At 35.4% G+C, this 15,726-nt stretch overlaps 1 protein-coding gene across 7 annotated transcripts in view; it reads right to left on the bottom strand.

Annotated features, from left to right (window-relative positions):
- LOC129243626 (protein GDAP2 homolog) overlaps nucleotides 1-15,726 on the bottom strand; it is a 132,929-nt gene that overhangs the window by 58,260 nt on the left and 58,943 nt on the right. For 6 of the 7 annotated variants that reach the window (XM_054880792.1, XM_054880787.1, XM_054880789.1 and 3 more), the window contains 4 exons: nucleotides 6,724-6,787; nucleotides 6,439-6,590; nucleotides 6,192-6,334; nucleotides 5,994-6,126 (listed from right to left, as the gene is read on the bottom strand). In XM_054880792.1, coding sequence (XP_054736767.1) covers nucleotides 5,994-6,126; nucleotides 6,192-6,334; nucleotides 6,439-6,590; nucleotides 6,724-6,783 — 488 coding nt within the window. In that variant the 5' untranslated portion in view covers nucleotides 6,784-6,787. Of the gene's footprint in view, nucleotides 1-5,993; nucleotides 6,127-6,191; nucleotides 6,335-6,438; nucleotides 6,591-6,723; nucleotides 6,788-11,529; nucleotides 11,677-15,726 lie in introns of those variants that run through there. The other variant, XM_054880785.1, reaches the window with a different exon arrangement.

A 15,726-nucleotide genomic window follows, 5' to 3' on the forward strand; every position in this document is an offset into this window, starting at 1 on the left:
ATAATGTATCATAAATCTGTTTACCATACCAAAGACCATACACTTTGCGAACGCATTTCGGTGGAAACAGTTGACAGTTATCCCAAACACAATATTATATTAGTAACGCGAGACGCGTCATAGAGTGTGTGTGTAGTTTTGAGCAAATCTTACAAACATATTTTGTTTTGTTGATTGATTTCTGTTAAATATGGCATCAAATCAACAAAAACGGAAACCGAAAACAGGTGCTGAACGGCAACGTGAGTATTTGGAGCGTAAAAAATTAAGAGCTACTGTTGAACACCGTGACAGTGAATCCTCCGGTTGTACGATAAGTGATAATTTGTAGTACCAACAACAAGATGCGGAACTACCATTGATGCAGTATTTCATCGATACCTTGATAGATTAGAATGTAGATCATTTTTTACGTATTTCAGTTACCATAAAGCCCTTGTTTCATTTTTGGAAAACGAATCCAATAATGATAATGACAATGCCGAGAACCAAATGTAATTGAGTACAATAAATTCATTTCTTTTTATATTAAAATAAATAAATAATTCTGTTTAATAAAATTCCATTCCATGCTTTCCATGACTTCTGCATGCATTATATTGAAATAATAGTTAAATTATTGATTTGTTGATAAAAGAAGTTTCACTTCAATCGTGCGGGTTCCGTGAACTACCACACACTTTCTTTTTTTGTTTTAATATGAACTATTTTTTTTTTTCAAAATAAGGAAATCATATTAGTTCATGTTTTAAATTTTGCACAAGATTTACAAAAAACCGACAAATTTTCTTCTAAATTTGAAAATTTTTAATCAGAATTTAAAAAAAAGAGCGCTGTTGATTTTTTATAAAGTGTTTTTTTTTTGAGGGTGTTACGTATTTTCTGCATATAAAACTAAAATTTCTTATATTTTTTATCCGGAGAAAGTACGCACAACCGTCAAGGAACAATAAAATTATAAAAAATCAGCGTTATTTTCTACCAACTTTAAATTTGAGGGAGTTATAAAACTGCGTATCAAATTTTTTTTAATTACGATTAAGAATTTGAAATTTTGATGAAAATTTATGCAAATTTATTTTTCAATTTTTGCTTAAAGTTTACAATTGGACATATAAGTTTTTGTTATAAAACAAAATGAACATTAAAAAAATTGATAAAACTGATCAAAATGGGTACGATATCCCCGAGCTTTATGTGCTACATTTTAGGAATGATGATTTCCACGGAGTATTGAAGTACATTTTCACTGAGTGACTTCTGTAAACGTATGAGTTTTGTTGCTGCGAGTGTAGCATTTGCTTTGCTTTCCTAGAGATTTATGATTTCGAAAGCTCCTATTATTGATCGCTACTTCTGACTTAATACAAATTTTCAAAATTTCATCAAACCCTTCAACTTCAAATCGCAATTTGCTTCCCTTCTCATAGAAATTGAAAGGATAAATCGTCGGTATTGACAAAGAGCAGATATTTTAACAATTATTTAATTAGATGTAGCATTTCATCATTAATTCAGTCGCATTAATTTAACATTAATGTCACTTCATTTAAGTAATGAATTGCTTTTATTGCTGTTATCAATACAACTTTTAACTTCAGTTCTGCCACATCGATAGCATTAAGTAACAATTTATGGGGAATGCTTTATGCTGCTACGAGAATAACTAAGATGCCTTAAGAGAAATATTCGCAGTGAACTGGGAAATACTCTTGCTTTGATTACTTAGATAGTTGCTTTTGTGCTTTACCTACTGAGAGCATGGGGCATTCAAATACTTTCTGTGATTGTAGTTAAACGCTAAATATGGAGGATTTTCAACGAAAAGGTTGCATTCATTCTATATATAAAACGGAAGTCATTACATATTATAAATTTTCAAAGTAAAGTATGCATATCAACATAATTTTATTGATATAGAAAATATATAATAATCTCTACATATTACTTTTCCTAAAAGCTACCGCTCCTCGGCAGACATTGGCAAATCTACGACTGTATTTCGTCTGCTCCTCATAAAAAGACGGCATACGGAATAAAACTGATTACATACAGGTATATTTTCCCGAGCTACTTAGGCGCCCTTCACATAGAGCCTGTAGGTCCCTGGAGAAGGGAGAAGCTCTGCCAAACACCCAAACAGGGTGTGAGTGCTAATACAATATATAGAGGGTAAATTAGAAAAAGATGGACACGGCCAGCAGCTTTTCGAAAATGACTTGTCAAGTTTGAGTCTGCATATATTTATGTATTCACCACGAGAAGGTAATTGTGATAAACCGTAACTAGTAGTTCTTTGAGCGAGAAGATAAAAAATAAATGCCCCTCCAATTTTTTATTTTCTTGATTGAATTCTGATTTCTATAGTAATTTTTGGTTGTCTCAATTCAAGAGCCAATTGAGAAGAGCCGCTGTGCATTCTAAAACTGTTGTCGCTTAAATTTCGTAAACAATTTTGATGGCTGCACTCAATAGATGTTAGAGTTAATTTAATGATAGAGTTAATTTAATTTATATGAATCTACTAGTATAGGAAAAGTAGCGCATGTTGTGGTACTGCTATTTGACTCTCAGGGAATTTGATAGAATAATTTGCAAGAGAATTAAAATAGCAGATTGCGCATTTATTGATTTAACTTCGAAAAGGTGTGACGTCAAAAAAAAAAAAATGGACAAAATCACCTCGCTCTTATAAGATATTTCGGTTTACAGCTTTTCCACTTAGGCAACTTCTGCTTACTTTTGGTTGCTTATATTAACGGCATATCTGTTTACTACTATTTCGTCATAAATTTTCTTCATAAATAATATTATTTATTTAGCAATTTTACACAAATGTTGGCAAAATTGTTTATCATTTGCATTATTCGTGCATTTGTATGTGACATTGGCACTTCTTTTTTACACCGTAAGCTTCTATCAACGTGTTCTATCATTATTGATCAGTTGTCAAGCAGACGCCATTTTAGAGTCTTTTTTATACATCTTTACAAACAACTACTTTCTTTCTATTATTTCCAATGTTTACATTAACTTAGGTTAGGGTAAGTTGACTTGGCTGGCTGAAAGCCTTCTCGTAGACCTATTGGTCCTTAGTGGTACCAGATGGAGCTTGATCTTTACGTTTCTTTGTAGTGGACTTCTTGCAAATCTATGTCAGCTCTGAAGCTCAAACCTCAAAAGGCATTCTAATTTTTAATATTATAGAGCTCCAGTCATTACATTAACTTAACTTCTTCGCACTTCTTCTCTCTTGTAGCTTTTCTAAAATAACGTCACGGTAAAATAACTCTCACAATTTCAGTTTGATCTACGCAATCTTGCATTTAACCTTTCTTGCTATGAAACTTAAAGAGATGTGACCATACCAACACCATTTCACTTGGAATGTGAGAGGAACGAGAGAACTGTTGCTGGAGAAAAGTCATAGGTATTGCCTGTTTCGCCTATAATCTATTCATTATCAAAAAAAATTATGTGAGTAGGCCTAACGCTTCATTTACTCTCCGGATCGAAGAAAGATAATGAAAGAATATTTCTTGGTCTCTTGATGTTGCACCTTTTCAGGCGTATTATTTTTCGTTTTGAAAACAAGGATACACAAAGGGGGCTGGGAAAATACAGGGTGGCTGATGAAAGCCGCTACTAAAAAAAAATTGAATAACTTTTTTTCTTTTTAAGTTATCTGTTCCATTTTTGTTTTAATTTGCAGATTGATCTTTAAAATTTATTAAAATGGATAACTGGGACACGCAAACAAGAATTTGGATAGTCCGCCGCTATCACGCACTGGAGTCCGTAGTTTTGGTACAGAGAGAGTACAGGCGGATGTTTGGCGGCGATCCCCCGAGCAGATGGACCATAATGAGACTGGTGAATAATTTTGCTGAGCAAGGAACAGTCGCAAGAAGGCCTTATCATCGAAACCCACCAGTTCGGACGGAGGATCGCTGCTGTAGCTGCAGCTATACAAAGCAATCCAAGGGTTTCAACAAGAAGCTTATCTGCTCAACTTGGTGTCAGCCGACAGTCTTTGCAAACAATAATGCACAAAGATTTAGACTTATTTCCCTACAAAATTCAAATGGTTAACAAACTGAATGCAGCAGACTTGCCGATTCGCTTGGAATTTTGCCAGAAGATCCTGCAAATGGTGGAAGAAGACCAAAACATGTTAAACTGCCTTTTCATGTCTGATGAGGCCCATTTCGATTTAAACGGCAATGTGAACAAACAAAATTGTCGAATATGGAGTACTTCTAACCCACAGATACTCCACGAGACGGAATTGCATCCTCTTCGCGTGACAGTGTGGTGTGCGGTTTCTTCACGCTGTATTGTCGGGACTTATTTTTTTCAAGAAAATGTTCACATCGTTACGGTTACTGGAGACCGTTATTTGAAAATGCTGAAAGAATTTTTCTATCCAGAACTACGCCGAAAGAGAATTCCTTTCAACTCTGTGTGGTTTCAACAAGATGGGGCAACGTCTCACATATCCCAGACTGTTATGACAGAGTTGCGACGAAAATTTCCCAATAAACTGATCTCAAGAAACTCCGAATTTCGTTGGCCCCCCAGGTCGCCTGACCTTACTGCACCTGACTTTTTCTTGTGGGGTTTATGTAAACAAGAAGTTTATAAAACAAAGCCAACAAATTTGGATGAACTAAAACAATCCATTCGGGCAACAATTGCGGCTATTCCTGTCGCAACTCTCAAAGCAGCAATGAACAACTTTTTACTAAGATGCCGCACTTGTGTCAACGAGCATGGGGGGCATTTAAATTCAATTATTTTTAAAACTAGTTAAGCTACATTTAATACAATTTAATGACCTTCAACTTGAAAAAAAAAATAAATGAATTCCATACACTAAAAAAAAAGTTATTTGAGTTTCTAAATGTAGCAAAATTCATCAGCCACCCTGTACAAAAGGTGTTAGGTTGGTTCAGGTTAGCCAGGTTTCTTGACTAAGACACTCGGTGGCCCTAAGGCCCATTGTGATACCTGAATTTGATTTCCATACACTAACTAAGTTGCTTAAACCCCTTGGATCTTTTTGCAAATTTCCCAGATCTTCAAAGAAATAATTGCCAAGTAATTTGACACGGTTTCTTTGAACTGTAGGACACTCACAGAGGATGTGTTGTACCGACTGAGTTTCCTCTTCATCACCACAGCTCCTGCAGAAGTCATTGTGAGGTACACTCATTATAATTGCTAGGGTGCCAATGGCGCAGTGACCCGTTATAACACCTGTGAGGACGCTGTTCTCTTAAGATTCAGTTTTGGCTAGAGCCCTTTAGAAACCTTGCAGTTAGTAATCAGAGACCACCTTCTATTGTTTTCCACGATTACACTCAAATTAATCTCAGTGAACAGTTCATTTAGAGGAACGATTATGTCCTCTACCACTTGATGAAAATCAAGCTCAACTCCCCAGCGAGAGTGACCTGCTCATTCTTTCACACATCTTGAAGTGAGGTCAGTGTCTTGATCGCTGCTCGACTATGAACAAAAATGTTAAGGTTTGCCGAAGGTAGGTCCATTAGTCTTATCGTTTTAGCTACTTTGTCTATAGCATATGTAGATCTCTGCTTGGAAGACGCTACACCGGTCTGGGAGTCTAAGGAGCAATTTCAGGATAATTGTGCTGAAGCATTGATCGGAGCGCACATGTTATTCCTACACAAGCTAATCGTTGGACTTTTATGAGGCGTTAATATTGGGAATATTTCGAGACTTGCTAAGGCACGATCGCAGGCTCAGTATAACGGCATAGCAATAGGGAGCTTGTGCCATGGCTTACAGAGTTTACGCGAAGATGTCGCTCTAATGGCGGTACACACGTTTATTTCAGTATCTCGTTACATTTTGTGTCACAATGTCTAAACACACCATAAATAAACTCTAAAATTTGTTCCTTGACATCCATTCTTCCCTACACCTAGGGCTACTTCTAAGCAGAGTTCCTTTTCCTTTTTAATTACCTATAAGAGTAATGCAATGCACTTTCAGCAGCACTTTTTGATGTCTCCTTAACAGCTGGTCCAACGGTGTGTAGCACATACCTGGCTGGCAAATTGTAGCCCCGAGTGACGCACACCTCACCAGTCCGGCACTCTATGAAGCAAAGAAAGTACATTATATTGACAAACATATAAGTTTTATATATTTCTATGAAGCACCTTTTAAGTTATTGCTTAATTCTTCTTTCAACTGATTACCGGCAGCGGCATAAATGCGTTCGGCAATTGGATTAGTCTCGTTTTGTGTCTCCTCGATAATGTTTGTGATTGCGTCCACTTCGAGTGTGGTTATATCGCCCTCCCTGCGAATTGAAAAATAACAACAAAGAAAAAACAAAAAATAAAAGTTATTTCAAATGAGTTGAAGGTAAAGCAGGAAATGTAAGTATGCAAATATTTAGTTTACCACAACACGAAGCGATTATTAACATCTTTCGATAGCGGAAATGGACTGCAATTGTGTCGTGGTCCGCCCAAAGTGGAATAGTCCGTTATTGGCAAACGGGTATCTGTCTTCTCTGAGCCACCCCAGACTGAGAGTGTGTCAAATTTTACTTTCTGCATGAACAATAGTGGAAGTATTATTATGAGAAGAAGAAGAATATGAAAGAAGAAACACAAAGAAAACAAAAACCGATAATTATTTATTCCGGTCATAGGTGTCGAGGTGTTGGATACATCGATAACTTACGCACAATGACGAGTCTGTCGACGTCTTACAATCCTCATTGGAATTGGAATCAAGGCGCATGTCTCTGCAAGGATATCATAGAAGGAGAGAAGATACAACAAATTATTAGTAACATTACAAACATAAAAATCTAGTGTAAATTATATTGTAGAATATAATAAAATGGAATGATCAGGAGGCATTGATGGGGAGAAATATCGTATTTTCAAAGCACACCCAGCGGCAAAATGGTAGCACCTCAACATTTTAACCAATTTTGGTCACTTCGTTTTTTTGTGCATACTTAAAATTTTTTTTTTTTTAAAATATAGTTTATTGTCTCACAATAAACATATAAATTTAATTTTAAAATTTGAAGGAAAAATTGGGAAAACTTCACAAAGTTTTCATTTCAATTCAACAGTTTTTAATTAAAAATTATACAAAAATTTAGGTATACAGTTTATAGTTTATTAAATTTTAGGATAACAAAGCACAAGTTGGAAGTTGCTGAGAAATCCCCCTGATTGCTTGTAAATTTCTCCATACAACGAATGTACGCCATTTTGTTTTTTATGCGGTGAAAATGCGCTAAACCATCAGAGGAAAAATTGTCTTATAAAAACCATCAACTATTTGGAGGCGGCATAAAACTGTAGGTCCATTTGTGGAACAACATGGAGATACTCATTGCAAATTGGAGAAGAAGCTCGACCAAATACTTCATAAAGGGTGTACGTACATAACAAGCGTACTATTGCGTAGTAAAAAATGAAATGATAAGGGTCAGCAGGGTTTTGCTGACTTCTTTTCGCCAAAGTTTGCTTACAAATATATTTGCTTGATGCAAGTGAAGTGTGTTAGGTTTTATTGTTGAGTAAACAAAACGAAAAGGTTCAAAAATAATGTGCACGTCTCAAAGCGAATCTATTGAAGGTGGTAGCAGTAGATTAGCTAATTGGTCTAGCTCAAAATTAAATTATGAAACATATAATTTACATTCAAATTTATAATTTGAAAACTGAAATTTTATAATGAATTTAAATTGAAAAAGCTGCCTATAGGTGAATATCATAAAATAACGAGGAAAAGGATAATTTGTTTTAAATAAATATGTAAATCACTTCTTTGCTTTCTACCTTGACGTGACATTCTAATATACAAAATCTTGTTGTTGGCCTAGCGTCACCAACTTTAATGAATTCGCCTTGGTAAGTTCCACATTATGATACAAAAAAGAAATTGGTTTCACTTCTTAACTTCCATGTTTGCCATTTCACTTTTGCTGGTACTATGACAAGAATGATAGGAACAAGATTGCGCCCATCAGAGAGTGTGTGACGCCCTTTGCTCTTCGCAATATATTTAGTGCCTTTTTATACCCAAAATGAGAAATTTTTTCAGTTTGGTATTTGCTTCTTTTTTTAATTTAAAGCTAAAAACAAATAATATATTAAAAAAATTAAAAACGGCCACTCTTACATTTAAAGCTTATGCTGAGAAGATATCAGTGCTATTACAAATTTTTTTTTTCATGATTTATCGGCAATTTTGTTTTTCGGCTCAAAATCGATTTTTTTTAATTATATAAGAAACTTTTTTTTTAATTGCTCATAACTTAGTCAAACATTAACCTATTTTAATGATGCTGGGTTCAAAATGATCGCCATTACTTGCACGAGCGACTTTATGTACAAACAATATCAAAAAAGTATGTAGTTGAAAATTTTTTATTTTGCAAAAAAAAAACTGCTAACTAAGTTATGAGCAATTAAAAAAAATTGTTTTCTTATGTATTATAATAAAAAAAAACCGATTTTGAGCCGAAAAACAAAATTGCCGATAAATCTTGAAAAAAAATTTGTTCGGGCGAACAAAAAAATAAGTGTCTCATTATTTTCACCAGAGAGCAACATATTTGAGTTACATGGAAATCGAAGAACATGTCCCGAATAGCCCGGTTGAGTTGAAATGGAAAGCATCTAACATTTAAAACCTTTTTATAAATTTTAAGAAGCATTTGAATTTATTGAATGCGGATTAAAGCCATAGATGTGTAATTATAGTAAAAAAACACGAAAAAAACCAGATAATACTAAAGAAACCAAAACGACCTTTTTGAAAAAGAAGTACCTCATCTTGTTACATAACCTCAAATATAGCAAAAAAGTGTTTTCGGCCCTTTTTTTGAAGAGTTTCTCGTAACATAAGTTTTAAACACAAGGATGGATTTTTAAAAATCTGTTTTTTTCATACATTCTATTGCACATAGTAAGGACACATATATTAAATAAAACGCACGTAGTAAAGACAATCTGTCATGGATACAAAGTTCTCTAAGCAATCCAATAAAAATTTGGTATTTTGCTTCTGCTTAAAAGGGCATTTTAGTGCTTTAAATCTCCAAAATTAGGTAACCATGAGGTAGCGAGAGAGAGATTTGACTGCTCGGAGGGGAAGAAAAAGAACAATAAAAAAAAACAAAAAAAAAAATGTAAATAAAGCGAACAAATGTCACACACAAATAACTCACGCTAACAGTAATCAAAATAGTCGATAATGTGCCCAGATGATAAAAAAAGTAAAGCTAAAAAGAACTGAATGAATTATTGAACTAATTTAAAAATATATATATTATATTATATAGGTCTATCGATAAGTTCGTGCGGTTTTACAACAGATGGCGTAACTTGATTATTATTCCATCGATCCACATTTCCAAACATTCATTGGAGAGCTACTGTCGTAAGGCACAAACGTCAGTATAAGTTTTTTATTTGAAGCGTAAACAACAATATTTTTACCACACTTGAAAATGTCGAATTTCGTGCCAAATAATGTGTTTTTGCGGGGAATTCTTCTTCATTATTTTAATATGAAGAAAAAAGCAGCCGAAAGTCATCGTATCTTGGTGGAAGTTTATGGTGAGCATGCTCTAGCTGAGCGAACGTGCCAGAAGTGGTTTGCACGCTTTAAAAGTGGTGATTTTGGCTTGGAAGACGAAGAACGCGAGGGTGCGCCGCCAAAGTTCATGGATACCGAATTGGAGGAAATGCTCGATCAAGATCCGGCTCAAACGCAAGAAGAGGTTGCAAAAACTTTGGGAGTTGATCAATCAACCATTTCCAAACGTTTAAAAGCCATGGGAATGATCCGAAAGGTAGGCCATTGGGTGCCGTATGAATTGAAGCCAAGAGACGTTGAACGCCGTTTTATGGCATGCGAACAACTGCTTCAACGGCACAAAAGAAAGGGTTTTTTGCATCGAATTGTGACTGGCGATGAAAAGTGGGTCCATTACGACAATCCAAAACGTCGGGCAACGTATGGATACCCTGGCCATGCTTCAACATCGACGTCGGCGCAGAATATTCATGGCCTGAAGGTTATGCTGTGTATCTGGTGGGACCAGCTGGATGTTGTGTATTATGAGCTACTGAAACCGAATGAAACGATTACGGGGGATGTCTACCGACGACAATTGATGCGTTTGAGCCGAGCACTGCGAGAAAAACGGCCGCAATACGCCGATAGACACGACAAAGTTATTTTGCAACATGACAATGCTCGGCCACATGTTGCACAAGTGGTCAAAACATACTTAGAAACGCTCAAATGGGATGTCCTACCCCCCCCGCCGTATAGTCCAGACCTTGCGCCATCCGATTACTATCTCTTCCGATCGATGCAACATGGCCTGGCTGACCAGCACTTCCGTAATTACGATGAAGTCAAAAAATGGATCGATTCGTGGATTGCGGCAAAACCGACCGAATTTTTCACAAAGGGAATCCGTGAATTGCCAGAAAGATGGGAAAAAGTAGTAGTAAGCGATGGACAATACTTTGAATATTAAATTTGTAACCATTTTACGTCAATAAAGTTTCAAATTTCGAAAAAAAACCGCACGAACTTAAACATAGTCCTATATTATTATATATATTTATTTTTATATATATTTTTTTTCATAATTATAAGCAACACGTTTTAATTAGAAGAGGCTAAACAAATTTCAGAAAGAAAGAACCAATGATACAAACATACTGACACTTTAGGCGCAATAACTTCGCTTCTACTGAACCGAATGTCACCAAACTTTAAGTGGAAGTCAGCTAGGAATGTAACTTCCAACTTCCTTGCCCAAGGAACTTAAACGTCACACCAAACTTAGTAGCTGGTTTTCGCTGTGTCAACACCTAAAGAGACGCCTCCTAGACAAAAAAACAAAAATTTCATTGTATCGCTCAATTATGATTTCCATCTTGCTATACGGTAGTGAAACATGGACACTCAGAGATGCAGATAAACAGAAGCCGGCCTTTCGAGAGGAGAATTCTGCGAAAATTTCTTGGCGCGATATGTGATAAAGACGAGTGGCGGAAACGCTACAACCATGCTGGAAAAGCTATATGCGCACCCATCTGTAATATCCACAATCATGATAAACAGATTCAGATGGGCAGGTCACATATTGTGGGCTAGCACGGATTACTCACCTCAACAAATACTCTTCGGTAAATGCCACAGACAGAGAAGAAGGGGCCGGCCGCCGCTTAGACGGATTGACGGTATAGAAGAAGACGCAGGCTTATTGGGACTTCGGGCACGGATGACACTGGCACGAAACCGAGACAATTGGAGGAATATTCTACAGCAGGCGAAGACCCGACTAGGGTTGTCCAGCTAACAATGAAACTTAGTAGTAGGTGGTACTGCTGTCAACCTTACACACACACTATTCAATAAGTAGCTTCCTTGCTCAACCGAAATGTTGCATAAACTTAAACACATACATATATATTGGTACAACGCGATGCATATACATACGAGTATGTTTGCCTATTCATTTTTTCGAAGACTATATCAGTTAGTTCCATATTACTGATGCCATCGCGTATTGCTTTTTTCGCCGCACTTTTATGATTTTGTTTCTCCGGACACAACGCAACTGAACCCATTTTAATGATTATATTTCGAAAATATTTTTGTTTGAATTTTTTAATATTTTTTGTTTTGATTTCTCGGCATCAAAGGTCGCAAACTGAAACCAGAAATATTCGAAGTGAGAGACGAACGATTTGTGTATGAATTAAACTTTTTATTAGACTCGAAAGTGTTAGTACAATTTCATATTTAGATTCAAGTAACATTCGAGTAGTTTTAACTTTCGAATCGAGTTACTCTACATGTAACCAGCCAGTAGGTGGCTATGGACCGCTAATAACCTGCTCGTCGATCTTTACTTTACATTGAAATGATAGAAACAGTTTTTGAGACAAAATAAATCGTAAACCCATTCACATTTCCGCCATGAAACGAGACTGAGTGTAAAAGTATACTACAAAGTTCGGAACGTCACATTAGCAAGACCTATACATACATACGAGTGTATGCTGAAAGTAAAGCTAAACAAAAACATACCCTTGTCTGGCAGTATTGCGTTAACGGATTTTTTAGGAAAATGTGTTTTTAATTAACACAAGGTGCAAAATTGATCATCCAATTTTATTTTCGAATAACTTTTTCGATATGTTGGTGAAAATGTTCACAATGCGCGTCATTAATATCATGAAGATTGGAGGAATCATGTTTAATTTTAAGGACATGTGAGCACTCAACAATTTCTATTTTTCGATTACAATTTTTCTTTTTCTTTGTATTGTCTTTTTCATGTTCACTGCTGTTGAGTTAAGTGTTTATGTAGTCATTTGCTGTTATTGAAATAGGTTTACACCTACTGCTTGGCTTCAAGCGGTACCCATTTTTATCAGCTAATTACGAATTGTCGGGATATTTGCAATATTCTCGGAAAAAATTTTATTTTATTATATTTGAATTTGGAAGGTTTGCTAGAAGATGTAGCATTTGTACTTTTGACTCACAAGATTATTTTTATTAAAAAAAGAGCTCGTATGTGTAATATTAACTTGGGGAAGCTACAATACACCTCACACCATTAAGAAGTACAAACAGACAATGGGCTCAAACATCATCGGAAAAAGCGACTTATTTAGCTCAACATTTTAAAAATATATTTCAAAATGAAAATAACACCGAATTCGATTTGGCTCATACAGCGAGCAAATCATCAAAAAAACCTCCCTAACAGAGATAAAGCAATTCATTTCGACATTAAAAAAACAACAAATGCCCTGGATATGACCTCATCTCGGGAAAAATTTTAAAGCATATGCCCGACAGTGTAATAATTTATCTCAGGAACGTTTTTTATGCTGCTGTTAAGTTCAAATACTTCCCAAAGACATGGAAAATTGCCGAAATCATTGCACACCCAAAGCCCAATAAACACGCGACGTTTGCATCGTCTTACCGACCAATAAGTCTGCTGACGACAATATCAAAAATATTTGAGAAGCTAGTCTTTGATCGCATAGATCCCATCATAACAAAAATAAATTTAATTCCCCAACATCAGTTCGGATTTAGGCGAAAACATTCGGCAATCCAACAAGTGCACGGAATCACTCACAAAATTAATAAAGACTTCAACAATAAACAAGTATGCGTGGCTCTATATCTCGACGTAGCTAAAGCCTTTGACAAAGTATGGCATCCTGGATTACTGCACAAACTCCAATCTCGGTTGCCATATGACTACTTTCTAACGCTAAAAAGTTACATCCAAGATAGAAAATTGTATATTAAATATAACGACGCATGTTCATACATTAAACCTATGAACTCTGTACTAAATTCATCTCATAGAGACCCGAAAATAGCACAAACAAATTTAAAAAACGACTTCAACAAAACCCTGGACTGGTTCAAAAAATGGAATTTAGAAATTAATGGCGACAAAAAAATTCAATTCAATTACACGAACTGAAAGGTAACCCTAGACTCATTAAAGATTGGAAACTCCGAAGCGAAAACTGATACGAAAGCTAAATACTTAGGCATTACAATAGACTTTAAACTAAACTGGAAGAACCATATAATAAAAAAAAAGAAATGAAATTAAAAATCGTTTTCGACAACTGTACTGGCTGCTACGACCGCAGTCAAAGCTCTCGCTGCAAGACAAAACCTTAATTTACAAAACGACAATTGCACCAATTTGGAAGTATGGTATAGAAGTTTGGGGCACATCATCTAAATCGAGCTTGACAATACTCCAACGTGCCTAGTCGAAGATACTTAGGACAATAACAAATGCACCATGGGATATACCAAAGCTGACTGACATTCATCGCGACTTAAACATCGACACAGTTGACGAAGCAATACAAATTGCGAGCAGCAGGCAAGTAAGCAGACTTCTGACGCATACAAATCCGACGATGAGGAAGCTTCCTGCTGAGGAAAAATTCAATAAGAAGAGACTACAACGAAAAACCCCAACAGAAATCCCTTATTTGCTCAACCAAACAATTTAAAGTTTATGTTCGTTGTCAAGGTGACAAGCCTCACTAACAGGTGACATTCCACTGCCTTTTGTTTGTTCCATTAATTTGTGAGTTACAGGACGTTGACAATGGAAAATTTTGTAGATTTTACAGATTTTCTTTAATAAAGTCAAAAATACAAGCCAGTCCGCTGAAAGTGAGAATGGTATATTATTTATGGTGTCCGTACTGTAAAAGCTAATTACGTGCAATTTTGGTTTCGTCGATTCCGTTGGGGCATTTTTGATGTTAAAGCAAATGTCAATAATGTCGAAAATGTCGATTAAATCACAGAAATAATCGAAGTTGATCGGCTTGTTAAGAGTCGTAGCATCGCATTTGCGCAAAAATTGTACAAAAAAATAATTTAGGTATTTTTCCCCAAAGCAATATTAATTAAAAATAATTTGTGCCTAGGTCTGTTTTAACAACAATTAAAAAAAAACATCATCAGAGAGATAAGATTTCACGTAAATATAATTAGTGGAATACGTTATACTTGCCTAAGCCACTATTAATATGTCCCTCTACGATTTCTTCTCATATGCACCCCGTTGTAAAATCATAAACACTCCACTATTTTTTTTATGAAAATCAAGTTCATACTACAGAAAATAAACTATATAACGCAAAGTTTCAAACTGAATACAAATTATTCCAAATTCATCAAAACATTTTAATCAAAATTTCTACTATTTTTCTGTGTACTTAGTTATAAACCATTGAATTCGAGTATAACAAAGCGCAAGTTTCAAGTGACTACAAAATACCGCTGATTAAAAAAAAAAAATTGTTCGCTGCACTGCCACGCACAAAGCGCATGCTCGAATTTTTTTTAAAAAAAGGTTATCAAAAATCGACGGTACTCACTTGGAGCTCGCACTTTGCTACACTAAAATTCATTGGTCTATAAAATCGCATTCCCAGAAAAACTCTGAAAAAATTCTGATTAAATTGGTGAAATCTGTTACAAACTTTTAAGATTTGCTTTAAATGGTTGTTGTTTCATATAGTATGAACTGTATTTTTATAATAAATAGTTATGCAATTATAATTTTTCAACGGGGTGTATATGAGAAGAAATCGTAGGGGTACGAAAGGTTAGGGCAAATGCACACAGTACACATACATAATTCTTAACCAATTTACGCTGTTATTGCTTGCGACGCTAAGGCATAATGGCAAAATAAATGAATAAATGAAAAGACAACATTTTTTAAAACCATTTTAGTCAAGTTTATTGTTGCTTTACCACACTTTAAATAACAGTAATTAAGTTGATTAAATTGTCGCATATCATGCCGGTTGTGTGTACACAAAAGCACTCCAATAAAATTTAATAAGTCTGAGCATTACACAAATGAAAAATGTGCGTCGCTATTGACATGGATAGTTACATATTTACAAATATATGTATGTATGCTCGTAAATTAAAAGGTGCACTTGTCGCATCTGTGTTTGAGAGTAAATATATATGTATGTACAATTGGCGTTTACATCCTTTAGCGGGTCTTTGGTCCAGCTCCTCCTCCTATTTGTGTAGTGTGTCTTGATATTTTCCACAAATGGAGGAGCTTTTTCAAGGCAGAAATACATCCAGAAATTCATCATCGTCTGC

This window comes from Anastrepha obliqua, chromosome 4, assembly GCF_027943255.1.
Source record: "Anastrepha obliqua isolate idAnaObli1 chromosome 4, idAnaObli1_1.0, whole genome shotgun sequence".
NCBI lineage: Eukaryota > Metazoa > Arthropoda > Insecta > Diptera > Tephritidae > Anastrepha > Anastrepha obliqua.